This window comes from Macaca fascicularis, chromosome 9 (assembly GCF_037993035.2).
Source record: "Macaca fascicularis isolate 582-1 chromosome 9, T2T-MFA8v1.1".
NCBI lineage: Eukaryota > Metazoa > Chordata > Mammalia > Primates > Cercopithecidae > Macaca > Macaca fascicularis.
In genome coordinates this window covers 77,315,162-77,334,939 of record NC_088383.1, presented here as the reverse complement: position 1 = coordinate 77,334,939, position 19,778 = coordinate 77,315,162, and the positions used below count along the sequence as shown (strand labels likewise).

Below are 19,778 nucleotides of genomic sequence, written 5' to 3'. Positions count from 1 at the left end.
GGGTGGATTACCTGAGGTCAGGAGTTTGAGATCAGCGTGGCCAACATGGCAAAACACTGTCTCTACTAAAAATACAAAAATTAGCTGGGCGTGGTGGCAGGCATCTATAATGCCAGCTACTCGGGAGGCTGAAGCAGGAGAATTGCTTGAACCTGGGCGGTTCAAACCTGGGAGGTTGCAGTGAGCCAAGATCATGTCACTGCAATCCAGCCTGGGCGACAGAGGGAGACTCCATCTCAAAAAAAAAAAAAAAAAAAAAAAAAAAAAAAAAAAAAAATTGCAGAATTCCAAGAATATTAAATTGTCAGCTTAGCCCAGTGTGTTATGCAAGCTCAGAGTCCTTACCGGGGAAAAATGGGACCCTGAGAGATGGAGACATCCGGGCTGATACATTCAGGTTTTAAATCCTCAGATTCCTTTGAACCTCTGAATTTAAGAGTCCCGTGCTTTAAGGACTAATGCTGGCCAGGTGTGGTGGCTTATGCTTGTAATCCCAGCACTTTGGGAGGCTGAGGCGGGCAGATCACTTGAGGTCAGGAGTTCAAGATCAGCCTGGCCAACATAGTGAAACCCTGTCTCTACTAAAAATACAAAAATTAGCTGGTTGTGGTGGCGAGCATCTGTAATCCTACTTGGGAGACTGAGGTATGAGAATCACTTGAACCTGGGAGGTGGAATTTGCAATAAGCCGAGATCACAGCACTGCACTCCAGCCTGGGTGACAGAGTGAGACTCTGTCCCAAAAAAAACCAAAAAAACCAACAATCAAAAAACAAAAAAACTAATGCTTTCCTGTTGAAGACAATCAAGAGGTCTCTACCCTTAAAGATAACACGCACCCTCCTTCAAGATCTGTCCCCACCTCCCTTCCTAGACAGCAGATAAATATCAAAGTGAAGTCAGTATAAACCAACAGGGAAGTGTTGGGCTTGCTCAGGAGGAAAGGTAAAATACTCTGAAAGTTCTATAGAATGTAGCTAATGTGGACCTTAAAAGCTGAGAGGGTGTCTATAAGACTTAACTCTAGAAGTCCTTGATCCAGGGATGGCGATAGAACACAAAGTTGGATAAGGGAGTGTTTGGCAATGTGAGTGTGCCCTCCTGGGATACAGGTTTTAATGCCTGGGCAAGAACCCTGGGAGAAGGTGTTGAGACTCTGCTAAAATGGCTCTTAGACACTTGGAGAAAGTGACAGCCCACGCTTAAGTGAAGTGGAAATACTAGAACTGTCATGCCCGGCAGTGGAAAAAGGGGTCAATAGGATTAAGGAAATGCACATGATAGAATCAACTGACTATATAAGCCTTGCAAACCCACCAGATGACTGTTTTGCAGGAAGGCCAAAGCAATAAAGAATAGCCTGGTGAGAGCAATCAGCACCTCTGAGCCATCTGCAGTGGCTTTCCTCTGACGGGCAGGGCTGATGTTGTTACATAACTGGGCTTATTAATAGCAGTGGGAATAATGGGTACCAAAATAATAGAGGCCACGTGGTAGTACTCAACCATCAGAAGCCAAGAGGTGCAGTTGCTTTTTTTTTTTTTGGAAATGGAGTCTTACTCTGTTGCCCAGGCTGGAGTGCAGTGGCACGATCTCAGCTCACTGCAACCTCCGCCTCCCGGGTTCAAGCAATTCTCCTGCCTCAATCTCCTGAGTAGCTGGGACTACAGGCGCACGCTGCCACACCTGGCTAATTTTTTTTTTTTTTGTATTTTAGTAGAGACAGGGTTTCACCATGTTGCCCAGGCTGGTCTCGAACTCCTGAGCTCAGGCAATTTGCCCGCCTTGGACTCCCAAAGTGCTAGGATTACAGGCGTGAGCACCGCACCCAGCCAAGAAGCCAAGAGGTGCAGTTATCTTAATGAGCAACAAGGTCGGAGATGTATCCAGGGGAGCCTGATGGGCACTGAGATAGGAGATGGCATCTCTAGAGGCAATGTAGTTGCACAGCCAGCAAAAGTATTGCTCAATCTATTGTATTAAGCAGGGTTTGCCAGAGAGACAGAACCACTAGGACATATATGTAGACATAGGAGAGAAGATTTATTAGGGCAATTGGTTCATGTGATGGTTGAGGCCATCTGCAAGCTGGAGAACCAAGGAAGCTGGTAGCATAGCTCAGTCCAAGTCCAAAGGCCTTGGACCAGGGATGCAGGGATGTGGCAGATCTTCCCCACTTGGTCTACTAACTCACACGCTAATCTCCTGAGGAAATAACTTCACAAATATACTCAGAAATAATGCTTTACCTGCTATCTAGGTATCCCTTAATCCAGTGAAGTTGACACCTAAAATTAACCACCACATTATTCAACCAGAAAGATCAAGATGGTCAGGAGGCATAGGGCAATTGCCTCAATAAAAAAGCACTATGGTGGCTGGGCACGGTGGCTCATGCCTGTAGTCCCAGCACTTTGGGAGGCTGAGGTGGGCGGATCACAAGATTAGGAGTTCAAGACCAGCCTGACCAACATGGAGAAACCCTGTGTCTACTAAAAATACAAAAATTAGCCAGGTGTGGTGGTGCGTGCCTGTAATCGCAGCTACTCAGGAGGCTGAGGCAGGAGAATCGCTTGAACCCAGGAGGTGGAGGTGCAGTGAGCCGAGATCACGCCATTGCACTCCAGCCTGGGCAACGGAGTGAGACTCTGTCTCAAAAAAAAAAAAAAAAAAAAAAACACACACACAAAACAAACAAACAAAAAAAAACACGATAGCTTTAACCAGTTTTCTTACCTGAGTCAGATTTCAGACCTGGAGCCCACTGGCTAAGACAGAAACTAGTTCCTCTGGAAAATGAACCCCGTGAGACTGCAGCAAGTGTATGTAGTGATGATTCCCCTAATGCTGAGTCAAAGGGATCTATGGGCATTTTCTCAGGTACCATATATGGGGGAAAAGTGGGATATTCAAACATTTCAGGAACAGTCAGTCACAGGATCTGAGTTGATTTTGAAACACAGACCCAAAGCATCACCCAAGACATCACCAGGCCTCCTTTTTAGTGGGGGCACAAGGTGGAATCGTCACCCAGGTCTGGCTCACAGTGGCCATTTCCCCAGTATCTGAATGTATCATTAGAATGGACGTACTTGGTATTTAGTACAACCTCCACACTGGTTTCTCGATCTGTGTGATAGAAGCTATTGTGATGGAAAAGGCCAAGTGGAAACTTCTGAAGCCACCGCTCCCACCATCTACCAATAAATCAAAAACCGTATTTCATCCTAAGGGGCATGTCAGTGATTAGTAGCACCTTTAAAAACAAAAAACGCGGCCAGGCATGGTGGCTCGCGCCTGTAATCCCAGCACTTTGGGAGGCTGAGGCAGGTGGATTACGAGGTCAGGAGTTCAAGACCAGCCTGGTCAGGATGCTGAAACCCCGTCTCTACTAAAAATACAAAAATTAGCCGGGCGCTGTGGCAGGTTCCTGTAATCCTAGCCAGGATGCTGAGGCAGGAGAATCGCTTGAACCTGAGGGATGGAGGTTGCAGTGACCCGAGATCGAGCCACTGCACTCCAGCCTGGGTGACAGAGTGAGACTCTGTCACAAAAAAACAAAAACAAAACAAAACCAAAAACAAAGAACGCAGAAATGCTGGTCCCCAATGCACCTCCATTTAATTCACCAGTCTGGGCCTCACAAAAAGCAAATGGAGAGTGCCAGTGGACTATCACAAATTCAACTGAGTACAGAGGGCCCCCAACTTACAATGATTTGATTTCATGATTCTTTGACTTTATGATAGTGTGAAAGTGATACACATTCAGTAGAAACTAAATTTCAATTTTTGAATTTTGACATTTTCCAGGTTGGTGATACGTAGTGTGATGCGCTCTGGTGGTGCTGGGCAGCAGTAGCGAATATGGTTTTTTGCTTTCAGCATTAAATACATTACATGAGACATTAAAATAGGACATTTATAATAAATAGAGACATTTATTATAAAATAGGCTTTGTATTAGATTATTTTCAACAAGTGTAAGTTAATGTAAGAGTTCTGAGCATACTTAAAGTAGGCTAGGCTAAACTATGATATTTGATACGTTAGGTGTATTTAATGTGTTTTTCACTTAAGATATTTTCAGCCGGGTGTGGTGGCTCACGCCTGTAATCCCGGCACTTTGGGAGGCCAAGGCGGGTGAATCACCTGAGGTCAGGAGTTCGAGACCAGCCTGGCCAACATGAAACCTTGTCTCTAATAAAAATAGGAAAACTAGCTGGGCGTGGTGGTGCACACCTGTAATTCCAGCTACTCTGGAGGCTGAGACAGGAGAATCACTTGAACCCAGGAGGCGGAGGTTGCAGTGAGCCGAGATTGTGCCACTGCCCTCCAGCCTCGGTGACAGAGACTCAGTCTCAAAAATAAATAAATAAATAAATATGTTCAATTTATGATGGGTTTATTGGGATGTAACCCCACTGTAAGTTGAGGTGCATCTGTAGTAGCTCTATTACAGCAGTGTCTCCAGGTGGAACACTTTTGCTAGAGCAGAGTTACATAGCTTTAGATACCTAATAGTCATTTATTTGACAAACGCTTTCTTTTATATCACTACCAAAAAAATAGGATAAGGCTGGGCACAGTGGCTCATGCCTATACTTCTAGCACTTTAGGAGGCTGAGGTGGGAGAATCACTTGAGCCCAGGAGTTCGAGACCAGCCTGGGAAATATAGTGAGACCTCATCTCTCCATTTTTAAAAAGAGGATCAGAGGCCAGGCACAGTGATTCATGCCTGTAATCCTAGCATTGGGAGGCCGAGGTGGATGGATGGCTTGAGCTCAAGAGTTCAAGACCAACCTAGGTAACATGGTGAAACTCTGTCTCCACAAAAAATACAAAAATTAGCCAGTTGTTGTGGCATGCGCCTGTAGTCCCAGCTACTCAGGCAGCTGAGGTGGGAGGTTGGCTTGAGCCTGGGAGGTAGAGGTTGCAGTGACCTGAGATTGCGCCACTGCACTCCAGCCTGGGCAACAGAGCCAGACCCTGTCAAGAGAAAAAAAAAAGAGGATCAGAAAGAGTTTACGTTCTCTTGGAACAGACAACAGTATACATTTACAGCCTATTCCCAGGATTATTTTAACTCTCCCTCTCTGTCATAGTACCATCTAAAGAGACCTGAACTGGCTGGACTTCTCACAGAAAATCACAGTGGTCACTGACCAGACCCGCATGTCATTGCCACTGATGTACCAACATTTATTCCTGGACTCACATCTATGGCTGTATGAGGGCTTCCTAATGACCAACTGCCAGGGTAGGAATAAACTCCAGCTTGGTTCACACATGGATTGGTCTGGTATACGGGAGCAAGCCAAAAGTGGATGTCAGCTACACTATAGTGCCACTCAGGAGTGGACTTGAAAAGCAGCTTTGAGGGGAAGTCCTCCCAGTGGGCAGGAGCGTTGGGTGGTGCTCCTGGCCATCCACTCTGTGTGGAGAGAGAAGTAGCCTGAGGTTGGAAGATACTCATTTTCATGGACTGTGGTGACTGTTTTGCCCAGTTGATCGGGGCCTAAAACAGAAAGATTGGAAGATTGAGCACTAAGAAGCTTAGGGTAAAGGCATGTGGATGGACCAATGAGAGAAGACAAAGTGTGAAGATGTACGTATCAAATGTGAATGCCCACCAGAAAACATCCATCATAGAAGAGGCACTAAACAGCCAGGTGGACAAAATGACTTGGACAGATGTCAGAGACGTCAGTCAGCCTCTGTCATGGGCCACCCTAAAACTAGCACAATCAGCTTAGGAAGGAGTGGCCACAGTGGCAGTGATGGAGGCCACACACGGGCTCCCACCGACCAAGACTGATCCAGCTACTGATGTTGCCAAATGTCCAGTATGCTAGCAACAGAGCTCATCGCTGAGCCACTGATATGGCACTATCCCTGAAGGAGACCTTGGTGGCTAGTTGACTACATAAGGTCCCTTCCATCCTGGAAGGGCCAGAGATTTGTTTGAACAGTGATAGACATGTATTTCAGGTATGTGTTTGCCTTTCCTGCTCAGGGGATCTCTAACACGAAAATCTAAGGGCTTACAGAGTATGATTGATTTATCAACAGGGTTTTGCATATAACATCACATGACAGCATAACAGCAGGAGATGCAGCAGTGGGCACGCAACACAGGCTCCACTGGTTTTATCACCCACCACATCACTTCAGTGCCCTCAACATGACAGAATGATGGAAGGGCCTGTTGAGGGCACAGCTGAGGCAACGCTTGGCTATGATACACTGAGGTTGGCATCACAACCTTCAGGATGCAGTTTAAATGCTAGATCAGTAACTTTGATATGGTGCTGCGTCCTTAATAGGTAGAATACATAGGTCCAGGAACCAAGGAGTGGAAGTACAAAAGGACTCAACATCAAAACTATGTGGGGTGTTTAGCTGGACACAATGGCTCATGTCTGCAATCCCAGTTACTTGGGAGGCTGAGGTGGGAGGATTGCTTGAGGCCAGGAGTTCAAGAGCAGCCTGGGCAACATAAAAGACCTGTCCCCTTATCTAACATAACAAAACAAAACACTACTTGTGGAATTTATTCTTCCTATTACCGCAACCCTGAGTTTTGCATATTTAGATGTTGTGGTTCCCTGTAGGAAATGTTTCGACCAGGGGACATGGTAAGAATCATATTGAACTTTAAGCTATGGCATTTTAAGCTCTTTGTAGCAAGGGATGAATGGTCAAGAAGTCACCATCTTGGCAAGGGCTATGAACCTAATTATCAAGAGGCAGGGCCGTTGCTACACAGTGGGAACAGGGAGGACTACGCTCGCTTGACACCCAAGTGATCCACTGAGGCTTCTCTTGGTACTTAGGAGAAGTACTAATGGTTTAATGGTAAATGGATAAATACAGCAGCCAGGCCTGAGAAGAACCTGCCAACTAGGGGCTCAGATCCTCATGGCTGAAGGTCTGGGTCAATCCTCCAACTATGCCATCTAGACTAGCAGAGGTGTTAGCCAAGGGTGAGAGAAATCTAGAATTGATAGTAGAGGAGGCATTTCATGAGTATCCATTGTAGTCTTGATACCAGCTGCAGTGGCAGTGGCTGTAGTTCATTCCATTGACCTTTCGCCAGGAATGGAGCCCTGCAGTATCCTGAAGGAGCTGTTCCCAGAATTTATATGAAGCAGAAAGATCTAAGTGGCATAAGGGGCAAACTGTTACAAATGCTGTGCTGTGTTACTGAGATTCTCCCTTTGGGACTGGAAGATCTATTCCCTCAGCCACAGGAAAGGTTGGCTGATGGCTGCAAGTTCTTAGATGCAGACAGCCAGCTCATCCAAGGTCATGCTCCCTTCTCATGGACAGCTCACAAAGACTCATCTATGTGTGGGTATAGAGTCTCAGAGCTCATGCTCCACTTGGAACAACTCGGAAGAAACATCCCAACTTCAGAACTCTCTGTGTGGTCAGCTGACGCCTTGTGATTGTACTGCAGCTCAATTTATTCCTCTCTAATTCTGTTTCCTTCTCGTTCTGCACAGGTGTTGATCCTAAGGCAACTCCATCATTAACTTCCTCCACGCTATTCATCATCTCAGAGTTTGCTTCTCGTAGAACACAACTCATAGGAATATGTTCATAGCATTTTACTTTTGGTGACAGTTGTAAATTATACCCTGATCTTTCTGTTAATAAATCTGAGATTATTTAATAGGAACTTAGTTAGTTTTATGCCCAATGGGGTATTACTGTCAAGAGGCCTATTTTTGGCTTCCATATGATATAGCAGAGAAAACAAGGCACGTTTTAGAAAATATACCTGTTGCTTTGTATCACTAGTTAAGTGCTAGGTTTTACACCTTTAAAGGAGAGGTAGGTAGTCTAGGTTTTGTTTAAAACATGACATTTTTGTTAAAAAAGATCTTAAACTTGCCACAAAGGAACTGTAGAGTATTTCTCTTTTGTAGAAAGACTTTGAGTTTTAGCCTTGCAAAGTCCTGACTTAAATACCAGTTTTACTCTTTATTAGCTGTATAACTTTAGAACAACTAGCCTAATTTAGCTAAGTCTGTCTAGGGAGAGCAGTATAGGAAGGGGTTAATTGTGTGGACTCCAGAGCCAGATCATCTGGATTGAAAATTCCGTCGCTTACCAACTAGGTAAGCTTAGATGAGTTATCTAACCTCTCTATACCTCAGTTTCCTCCTCTTTAAGGTGAGGATAATGATAGTACCTACTTTGTAGGTTTGTTAAGAAGATTAAATGAATTAATACACGTAAAGTGCTAGAGACAATACCATTGAGCAAGTGATCAATAAACATGAGCAATTATCACTACCTGTACTATAGGTTAACAATACTTGCCCAAGGGGTTGTGGTGAAGATTAAATGAGGCAATGTATATGATATAGTTAGCTAAGTGTTTGGCACATAGTAAGCCCCTAAAAAATTGTAATCATGAAAATGTATGTTGATTGACAGAGCCCAAAAGGTAAAAGAGTAAGAATTTAAAAACCTATACGACTTAAAAAAATTTAAGAGTAAGAATTTTAAAAACTACACAAAACTAAACAAGCTATTTCATAATATTATTTTAAAGATTACATCTATGTGTTAGGTGATGGGAATACAGAGGGAAACAAGGGCACACCAGATGGTATTTGTCCTTGAGCTTAATCTAACAGGGTTTGAATGAGAGTGAATGTAATATGTTAGCCTTGCCTGGTACTAAGGAAGGTATTACGTGAGTGCAATAGTAATTGTGGTTTTTGCATTGTTGGAATTTGCCGTTTGATACTGGAATGCATTCTTAAATAAATGTGCTTACGTTATATATCATTTTAATGGGCATTTCTCGCTTTATGTTTTTGTGCTGATGACTTATTACTTGCTGTTTATTTTATGTTTATTTTAGACTATGGAAATGATGTTAAGACAAAAAGCAAATTCAAGCTATTTTCTTATTCGAGTTCAAAACAGGTCTTAAAGCAGCGGAGACAACTCGCAATATCAACAACACGTTTGGTGCAGGAACTGCTAACAAATGTGCAGTGCAGCGGTGGTTAAGACGTTTTGCAAAAAGATGAGAGCCTTGAAGATAAGGAGCGTAGTGGCCGGCCATCGGAATTTGACAAAGACCAATTGAGAGCAATCATTGAAGCTGATCCTCTTACAACTACACAAGAAGTTGCCGAAGAACTCCACATTGACCATTCTACAGGTCATTCAGCAGTTGAAGCAAATTGGAAAGGTGAAAAAGCCCGATAAGTGGGTGCCTCATGAGCTGAGCGAGAATAAAAATCATCGTCGTTTTGAAGTGTCATCTTCCCTACTCTACACAACAACCACCAATTATTTCTTGATCTGATTGTGACGTGCGACAAAAAGTGGATTTTATGCGACAACCAGCAATTACCAACTCAGTGGTTGGACCAAGAAGCAGCTCCAAATTACTTCCCAAAGCCAAACTTGCACCAAAAAAAGGTCATGGTCATTGCTGCCAGTCTGATCCACTATAGCTTTCTGAATCCTGGCGAAACCATTACATTTGAGAAGTATGCTCAGCAAATCGATGAGATGCACCGAAAACTGCAACTCCTGCAGCCAGCATTGGTCAACAGAAAGGCCAAATTCTGCTCCATGAGAATGCCTGACTGCAGGTCGTAGAACCAATACTTCAAAAGTTGAATGAATTGGACTACGAAGTTTTGCCTCATCCTCCATATTCACCTGACCTTTTGCCAACTGACTACCACTCCTTCAAGCATCTCGGCAATGTTTTGCAGGGAAAACGCTTCCACAACCAGTAGAATGCAGAAAATGCTTTCCAAGAGGTCGTCGAATCCAAAAGCATGGATTTTTACGCTACAGGAATACAAACTTATTTCCCATTGGCAAAAATGTATTGATTGTAATGGTTCCTATTTTGATTAATAAAGATGATAATAAATTATACTAATTAGATAATTAATAAAGTTATAATGATTTAAAATTCATGGTCCAGGCCCAGTGCAGTGGCTCACGCCTGTAATCCCAGCACTTTGGGAGGCCAAGGGAGGAGGATCACTTGAGGTCAGGAGTTTGAGACCAGTGTAGCCAACATAGTGAAACCCCATCTCTACTGAAAATACAAAAAATAAGCTGGGGTCGGTGGTGGGCACCTGTAATCCCAGCTACTTGGGAGGCAGAGGCAGGAGAATCATTTGAATCCGGGAGGTGGAGGTTGCAGTGAGCCAAGATCATGCCACTGCACTCCAGCCTGGGTAACGGAGGGAGGCTCCACCTAAAAAAAATAAAATAAAATAAAATAAAATTCACAGTCCAAAACTGCAATTACTTTTGCACCAACCTAGATAGATGGATAAATATTATCAGCCACATAGAAGAAACAGTATATAAACTGTATAGTTTTTTTTTTTTTTCTTTTGAGATATGGTCTGGCTCTGTTACCCAGGCTGGAGTACAGTGGTATGATCTCAGCTCACAGTAGCTTCCAACTTCTGGGCTCAAGCGATCCTCCCACCTCAGCCTCGCAAGTAGCTGGGACCACAGGTGCATGCCACCAAGCCCAGCTGTTTTTTCTTTTGTATTTTTGGTAAAGACAGGGTCTTGTTGTATTGCCCAGGCTAGGTTTTTTGTTTGTTTGTTTGTGAGGAACAAAGTCTTGCTCTGTCACCCAGTCTGGAGTGCAGTGGTGCAATCAAAGCTCACTGCAACTTCCACCTCCCAGGCTTAAGCAGCCTTGAGCTCCTGGCCTCAAGTGATCCTCCTGCCTCAGCCTCCCAAGTCACTAGGACTACAGGCATGTGCCACCACACCTGGCTAATACATACATACATACACACACACACACACACACATACACACACACACACACACACACACACACACACACACACACACACACACATATATATATTTTTTTGAGACAGGCTGTCATCATGTCGCCCAGGCTAGCCTCAAACTCCTGGCCTCAAGCGATCCTCCCACTTTGGCCTCCCAAAGTGCTAGTATTACAGGTGTGGGCCATCATTCCTGGCCTTGTGTAGGTTTTCAAATTCTTACTCTTTTACCTTTTGGTTCTATTTTTCAATCAACTATTTACCATAATTACAGAGTTTTTTGGGGGTTTGTGAGCAAAGGGTTAAAAACTTCTTCCAATTTGTACTTTTGAGCAATAGTCTAATTCGTAGCCAATTTTCCTATCTGATATTATACAATCGACAAAAACCTGCTGAGGACCAAGCCACCAGGGATTAACAGTTAAGACTGCTCACAATTTAGTGGATAAAACACAAATAACTATAATACATTTTACATTATAGATGTTTTTTCAAATCTATAATAATGATAAAATGCTAAGATAGCAAAGAGATGGGAATGGCTGATTTTGCAGAAGCTTTTTGTCTCCATTCCCTCAGCATGTTGTCTGCCTTACCAGTTGGGTCACTGTTGAAAATATTAATACAATTGATCTTTCAGAACCCTATTTGTCTTCCTAGGTTTATATGTACCAAACCAGGGTTTTTCAGCTTTGGTATTATTGACTTTTTTTTTTTTTTTTTTAGAGCTAGAGACTCACTATGTTGCCCAGGCTGGCCCCAAGCTCCTAGACTGAAGTGGTTCTCCTGCCTCAGCCTGCTGAGTATCTGGGACTGCAAGTGCACACCACTGCACCTGGCTATTGACATTTCTGACAGGGTATGTCTTTGTTCTAGGGAGGCTATTCTGTGGATTATAGGAAGCTTACAGCCTTTCTGATCTCTACTCATTACTTGCCTAGTAGCACTTTCCCCCCTAGAACTCAACAATCAAAAAGGTCTCCAGGCTGGGCACAGTGGCTCTTGCCTGTAATCCCAGCACTCTGGGAGGCTGAGGTGGGCAGATCACTTGAGGTCAGGAGTTCAAGATGGGCCTGGCAACACGGTGAAACCCCATCTCTACTAAAAATGCAAAAATTAGCCGGGCGTGGTGCTGGGTGCTTGTAGTCACAGCTATTCAGGAGGCTGAGGCAGGAGAATCACTTGAACCCAGGAGGCAGATGTTGCAGTGAGCCAAGATTGTGCCATTGCACTTCAGCCTGGGGGACAAGAGTTCGTCTCAAACACACACACACACACACACACACACACACACACACACACCCCTTAGTGGCAATAAATATTAATAAATAATGAACATTTCAAAATTTTATAGTTTCTTTGGATCAGAAATTTGAGAGAGGATTACCTTGGTGGTTCTGTCAAGGAGATTTTCATGAAATTGCAGTCAATTTGTCAGCTGAGGCCGCAGTCATCTGAAGAGTTAACAAGTGCAAGAGGATCAGCTTCCAAGATGGCTCACTCACATGGCTGGCAAGTTAGTTCTGGCTATTTCCAGGCGACCTCAGTTTCTCACTATGTGGACCTCTCCATTGGACTTCTTTCAAAGTGAGTGACCCAAGAGAGAGCAAGTCAGAAGCAGCCATGAAAGTCACGCACATCACTTCCATCTTATTCTGTTGGTCACACAGACCAGCGTTGACAGCATTTGAGAAGGGACTACAAAGGAGTGTAAATACTGGAAGGCAAGGATCATTGGGGAATATCTTAGAAGTTGGCTACTATAATACAGTCATTTAAAAAAAAACATATTGGAGAAATTATTTAGAAAGGAGAACAAAGAGACAACTAGATGGAAAATAGAAAAGAAGAGATAAGAAAATGACATAATCAGTTCAGGAAGTCCAGTATGTGACTAATAGAAGACCCAGGATGAAAGAAGAGAGGAAAAGATGGGAAGAAATTATCAGAGAAATTTAGCAAGGTTTCAAGATATCAAGTTATTGTAGAAAAGTCACACACAAACACATGCACAAGCAATGAACAATTAGAAAATAATTTTTTTAAATAAAATTTTAAATTTGGTATAGAGATGGGGTCTTGCCATGTTGCCCAGGCTGGTCTTGAACTCCTGGGGTCAGGCAATCCTCCTGCCTTGGCCTCCCAAAGTGCTGGGATTACAGGTGTGAGCCACCACACCTGGCCAGAAAATAAAAAAAAGTTTAATACCATTTACAATAGTGTCCAAAAATAGATGCTTAGAAAAAAATTTATCAAAAGATGTAAAAGGCACTGAAAACTACAAAACATTGCCAAAAGAAATTAAAGCTATTTTCTCTACTTATTTAGAAAAATAGAGAAATACACCATATTCATGGATTGCAAGGCCCAATATTGTTAAGATGCCAATTTTCCCCAAATTGAGGTGTAGGTTCAACTCATTTCCAATCAGCAGATTTTGTTTTTGGAGAATTGGATTAACAATTTATAAATGTATGTTGGAATACAAGAATTTAGAATAGCCAATGCATTCTTGAAAAATAACAAGTTGGAATAATTACAGCACTTTACTTCAAGATTTACTATAAAGCTATTGTATTGAAGACAGTGTAGTATTGCATAAAGATAGACAAACAGATCAGTGGAAAAGACTAGAAATTTCACAAATACGCTCACAATTATACAGTCAATAGATTTTTGACAAAAACACCAAAGATATATATATAATATATATATATAATATATATATATATATATATAAAATTTTTTTTTTTTGAGACAGAGTCTTACTCTGTTGCCCAAGCTGGAGTACAATGGCCCGATCTTGGCTTACTGTAACCCCTGCCTCCTGGGCTCAAATGATTCTTCTGCCTCAGCTTCCCAAGTAGCTGGGATTACAGGCATGCGCCACCACGCCCAGCTAATTTTTGTTTTTAGTAGAGACAGGGTTGCACCATACTGGCCAGGCTGGTCTCAAACTCCTCACCTCAGGTGACCCACCTGCCTCAGCTTCCCAAAGTGCTGGGATTACAGACGTGAGCCACCGCACCAACATCAAAGATAATTTAAGATGGAAAGGAAAGTGTTTGCAACAAATGGTGCTGGAACCATGTAGACACAAATAAGCTCTCAAATCTTACCCCATACTATTTGCAAATTTTAGTTTGAGATGGATCTCATTTTACACCTAAATGTAAAAGTCCAGATTCTCAAGTCATCAACAGACGTTGTTAGGAAAGTAAATAAGCACACAGGGTGGGAGAAAATATTTTCAATTACTATATTTGATACAGGACTTATATTCAAAATATTTAATAAACTATAACTCAATAATGAGAAAATAAACATCTTAACTAAAAATTGGCAGTCTTGACAGGCACTTCCCAAAGGGAGGTATATGTGAATGATCCATATGCACATGAAAAAGTGTTCAGAATCATTAATCATCAGGGAAAAGCAAATTAAAACCACAGTGAGAAAACCACACACTCATAAGAATGACTAATGTTAAAAACACTGACAACCCTAAATGTTAGCAAGGATGTAGAAACAATATTTCACACACTCGTGATGGGAGGATAAAATGGCACAACCAGTTTAAAAAGTGATGTGGCATTTTCTTGTAAAATTAAATATACACCTAGCTAACCCAGCAATTCTACTTTGGTTAGGTTCACAAAAAAAGGTGTGTACATAGCAGCACTTTATTCACAATAGAAAAAAAGGGAAAAAAAGATGTCCACTGACAGGAAAAAAGGTATTTTGTGGTCTCTTCACACAATGGAATACTACAATAAGCAATGAAATGGAACAAACTGCTGATGCATACAACAACATAAACAAGTATCAAAATCATTTTGCTTAGGGAATGAAACAAGACACAAAAGAACAGTTGTGGTATGATTCCGTTATTATTTCGCTACAGAACACCAGCTAACCAATATCAAAAAAATCAGAACAGTGGTTGCATCTAGGAGATGGGATTGATTGAGAGAGGATGTGAGAAAGTTTTCTGGGGTTGATGGCAGTCATCTATATCTTGATGAAGGTGTGGGTTAAACAAACATACGCTCTTTTTTTTTTTTTTAAGAGTCAGGGCCTAACTCTGCAGCCCAAACTGGAGTGCAGTGGCACCATTGTGGCTCAGTATAGCCTGGAACTCCTGGACTCAAGCAATTCTCCTGCTTCCGCCTCATGAGCGGCTGTGACTACAGGCATGACCCACCACCTGGCTAATTCTTAAATTTTTTATAGAGACAAGGGTCTTGCTCCATTATCCAGGCTGGAGTGCAATGACGCGACCATTGCAGCCTCAAACTCCTGGCCTCATGCAATCCTCCTGCATTGGCTTCCCAAAGTGCTGAGATTATAGACATGAGCCACTGTGCCCTGCGACACCATGCACAATCTAAATGTATGCATTTGTCAAAACTGATCAACCTGCACACTTAAGACTAACATATGTCACTGTATGTACATTATATCCATTATATCTCAATTTAAAAAGAAAAGAGGAATAGTGAGATAAAACAGTAAGTGTTGGTACATTTAAGAAAAAAACCTGTATATTGTGAAAAAAAAGTATGGCTTTTATAATTGTAATTTTTTTAAAAAAGAATATTTACCATGATTACAGCTGCACTTGCTGAAGTTTTTAAGCAAAATCTATTCTATCTGCTCTGGGACATTAAAGGAAAAAAGTTTTTCTATACTTCACTGGCATGCTTTAAATTGTATTTTCTTTTTAAATTAAATTAATTTGTTATTTATTTTTTGAGACATGGTCTCGCTCTGTTGCTCAGGCTGGAGTGCATGGTGCAATCTCGGCTCACTGCAAACTCTGCCTCCCTGGCTCAAGTTATCCTCCTACCTCAGCCTCCTGAGTAGCTTGTACAATAGGCACATGCCACCACACCCAGCTAATTTTTGTGCTTTTGTAAGAGACCAGGTCTCACCATGTTGCCCAGGCTGGTCTCAAACTCCTGGGCTCAAGTGATCCACCCACCTTGGCCTCTCAATGTGTTGGGATTACAGGTGTGAGCCACTGCGCCCAGCCTAAATTGTATTTTCTTTCTTTATCCCTTTTGTGTATTTGTATTTTATTCTCTTCCCTTAACTTTGCCAGTGAACTCTGCAAACAGTTGCTCCCTGACACTCTCACAGTTATTAATGTGAATTTTTAGTCTTTGTGAATTTGAATAAATGACTTTTTCTCTTAACTGGTTTCTTATAGATAAAAGCTCAGATTATCTTACCATCTAATACTTTCTGACTTAAACTCGGTACTTTTGTTGATGAAAGTCAATCCCTATAAGTTAGTCACATTTTCTTCACACCCTCCCACCTTTTTTTTTTTTTTCTTTTGGCAGAGGGCAAATATAGAGATGCCACAGTTCTCAGCTGGTGAAACACTGTACTGCTCACAATCTAACTCTAACATTCTGGCTTGCTGAATAGATTGATAGGTAGGCAGACAGGTAAATAACCAGTTCAACAAATCTGTTACTCCTTGTATTTATTATGATAGCACAATTATTTATTGGGTTTTGATCAGTAGAATAAATAATTAGTACAAATTGGTCTCTAGTGTGACTTTCTTTGCCACATCTTATTTATACTTGGCTTCACTAGCATTTATTTGCCTGTGTGACATTTTCATCTATTCTTTTGCTATGTTGATATTTAAGTCCCAGAAAAGAGTAGGTAGGAACCAGAGTAGCTCTCAAGGTGACAGGCAAATCTTCTAAGTGAAAAAAAAACAATTTTTCACTTTTATTAATTAAAGATTTGCATTGTTTTTGCTGTTTTATTTTCACAGTTCAAATAGACAGCGATATCAGTGTTACTATAGTTATTTATTTTTTGAGACGGAGTCTCGCTCTGTCACCAGGCTGGAGTGCAGTAGCAGGATCTCGGCAAACTCCGCCTCCCAGGTTTAAGTGATCCTCCTGCCTCAGCCTACCGAGTAGCTGGGATTACAGACGTGCACCACCATGCCCAGCTGCTTTTTGTATTTTTAGTAGAGACGGGGTTTCGCCATGTTGGCCAGGCTGGTCTCAAACTCCTGACTTCAAGTGATCCGCCCGCCTCGGCCTCCCAAAGTGCTGGAATTACAGGCTTTGAGCCACCACGCCTGGCCCAAATATGTGCATTTAAAGCTACAAATTTTCCTTTTACACAGTGTCAGGGGCATTCCACAAATTTGATGTTGTATTATTTTTATTTCAAATTATTTTTATTTTTATTATTTTTTTATTTTTGAGACAGAGTCTTGCTCTGTCGCTCAGGCTGGAGTGCAGTGGCTCTATCGCGGGTCACTGCAACCTCCGCTTCCCGGGTTCAAGAGATACTCGTGCCTGACCTCAGGTGATCCGCCTGCCTTGGCCTCCCAAAGTGTTGGGATTACAAGTGTGAGCCTCCGTGCTCGGCCTCAACTTATTTTTAAATTTCCATTGATCTCTTCTTTGACCTAGAGATTTGGAATTATGTTGCTTGATTTCCAATATTTCCGGAATTTTCTGGCTTTTTTAGGTTGATTTCTAGTTTTAGTTCTATTGCGGTTACAGATGATACTCTGATTTCAATTCTCTCAAATTTGAGACTCACACTGAGGATTAAGTATAAAAAAATTTTTTTTGAGACCTGTTTTATGGCCTTGCCTCACAAACTTGATTTTGTTAAGGTGGGGTAATTATAGTGCGTTCAGTGATGGATTTTTCTTCTGCTTTGGTTATGCATAGAGTGCACTGTGGCCCTTCAAATCCCACACGGTACTTTCCTCATCTGGAGGTCCTACAGGTTTACACCAGGGAGGAGGATCCAGTTCAGGCCAGCGTAGTCTTCAGTTGCACCGTGGGACTTTTGGGGGAACAGCTTTGCCCTCTCAGAACGGCTGGGCGGAACGGTGGGTTTGTGAGCCCTCCAGGCTCAGGGTGGGTCGCTCAGGGGCCATCTGGGGACTTTGGGAAGCAATGAAAGTTGTATCCTAGGATTTTTTCTATTGGTCTTCTCTTCAGAGGCGAGAAAGCCAAGTTAAGAAAACCCAGACTCAGATGGAGGCGGAGCGGGGCTGCGTTCCGGCAAGGGGGCAGAACGCCTCGCCCTGGACGAAGAGAGCACATCTCTTACCAGGCCTAAGGAAGCAGGGGCTCCCATCTGCCTTGGCACCCCAGGGACCCAGCCAAGGAGAGTGCCTCCAGAATAACCCTTCCTCTCCTCCTTCCTTCCCAGCCGCTCAAACTTTCACAGGAACTGGGTGTGGCAAAGAGGCAAGACACGGAACAGCTAGTCCGCTCACCAAAGACAGGGCAAGGAGGAGCCCGCGAACCTGCGTCTGCCCGGGCCCCGCCCACTCGACGTCATTTTTCCCGCCCCTCCCCGCCCCCCGAAGGGTGGAGCCTAAGGCCCCGCCTCCAAGCGGCCTCTCCCCGCAGTCGGGCGGCCAGCAGGGCGGGGCGTGAGGCCGGGAGAGGGACGGGTGCGGGGGGAAGGGGAGAGGAAGGGAGTGGTCACGTGTGGCGGGCGGCCCGAGGTCACGTGACGGGGCGCCGGAGCTGAGGGAGCCGGGGCTGGGAGTTCTCCTGAGGGAAGAGGAGAGGAGTGGAGTGGAGGAGACGCGGCGGCGGCGCTGACAATGGTGAGTGCGCGGCGGCCCGGGCGCTCGCCTCCCGCCCTCGCCCCGGAGCGCGCGGCTGGCTGGCCAACCGCGGGTCGGGCGTCGCCGGAGGAGGGGACTGGCGAGCAGGGCGGGGAGCGGGGTTAGGCCTGTCGGGCCACCCCTGGGTCTGGGAAAAGCGGGCGGCGCCACCTCTTCCCGGTCTCGGCAAGGCCCGAGCACCTACGGGCGGCGGCGGCGTGCTTTCCTGGCCATGTCGGAGCCTCTGCCCGCGTTCTTCGACCGCCTGTGGGTGGCTCTGCCTGGGGACTCGGACCCCGCCTCTGCGGGGGCTCGTCGCCGCCTCCCCTTCTTAGGTAGCCAGTGCCTGTTCTCCTCCCGGGCAGCCTCTCTTCCATCCTGATGGGGTGACCCGGGAGCCCCCCAGCTCCGGACTCTGCGGGGGACTTGGGCACTCAGTGTGTCACGAACTTGATAAACTGATATTTTAAAACCTGACTATGGTGACATTCTTTGATTTCATGACCCCAGTTGAGGCTTTTTGTTGACACTTGGAAAATAGAGAAAAATAAAAGGACGTTGGAATGGGGGACGTCTTTAACTCCAGAGACGCCCATCTGGTGCCCGCCGTTTTAAGCATTGGCTCTCATTTCCGTCCCCTATCTGTTTCTCTGAACTTAACGCTCTGGGTTGTTGAAACGGCCTGGGAAGCAGAGGAGGGAGAGGAATCAGTGCTCTCACCACAGTCCGTGGAAGCACTATCCTGGGCATAATGGTATTTAGTTGGGTGTCGGCAGTCTCCTCTAGGTTAGATCTCATTTTACCCATTTTCTGGTAGTCAATTCGCTTCATTTAGCGCCTACTGTATGCTGTCCTAATACTACCTGCTTTTCCCAAAGCTCACTGATTCAATAGACTGCTTGAGACTTTTGGCTAAAAGGCCAAGCCAGGAATATATTTTAAAAGCTACTTTGAATAAATAACTTTTAAAATCAGTAATGGTGTTGCTTTCATTAAAAAAAAAGAATCCAGACATTCATGTTCATTCTTAGAGCTTTTTTTCTTTCATTCAACAAATAGCTCAGGTGTGCCCAGGGGACTCGAGTAAAGTGGAAACAGCGCCTGCTCTCGTAACTTACAATGTAGGGAGAGATAAACATTTATTTGTGTAAATTATTTGTTTAACGTGGAAATTAGAATTGTGACAGTTACTAAGAAGGAAGTATTGGGGGACCTTGCCTAGTCAGGGAGTTAGGTCAGGCCTCTTTAAATGAATATCATTTGAAAAGAAAACTTAAAAAGTCCTCCTATTTTTTGCTTACATTTGTAATTATTACTTTTAATACGCTTTTTTGAATTATGTTCATGAGCAGTTT

General features: G+C 43.7%; 1 protein-coding gene and 1 pseudogene across 4 annotated transcripts in view; both read left to right on the top strand.

Moving 5' to 3' along the window:
• The first annotated feature begins 5,606 nt into the window (after positions 1 to 5,606).
• LOC141407626 (histone-lysine N-methyltransferase SETMAR-like) lies at positions 5,607 to 9,900 on the top strand (annotated as a pseudogene).
• An 8,415-nt stretch (positions 9,901 to 18,315) lies between these two features.
• Positions 18,316 to 19,778, top strand: part of VPS26A (VPS26 retromer complex component A) — a 52,722-nt gene continuing 51,259 nt past the window's right edge. For all 4 annotated transcript variants that reach the window (XM_045361113.2, XM_074001944.1, XM_045361112.2 and 1 more), the window contains exon 1: positions 18,316 to 18,423. In XM_045361113.2, coding sequence (XP_045217048.1) covers positions 18,421 to 18,423 — 3 coding nt within the window. In that variant the 5' untranslated portion in view covers positions 18,316 to 18,420. The remainder of the gene's footprint in view (positions 18,424 to 19,778) is intronic.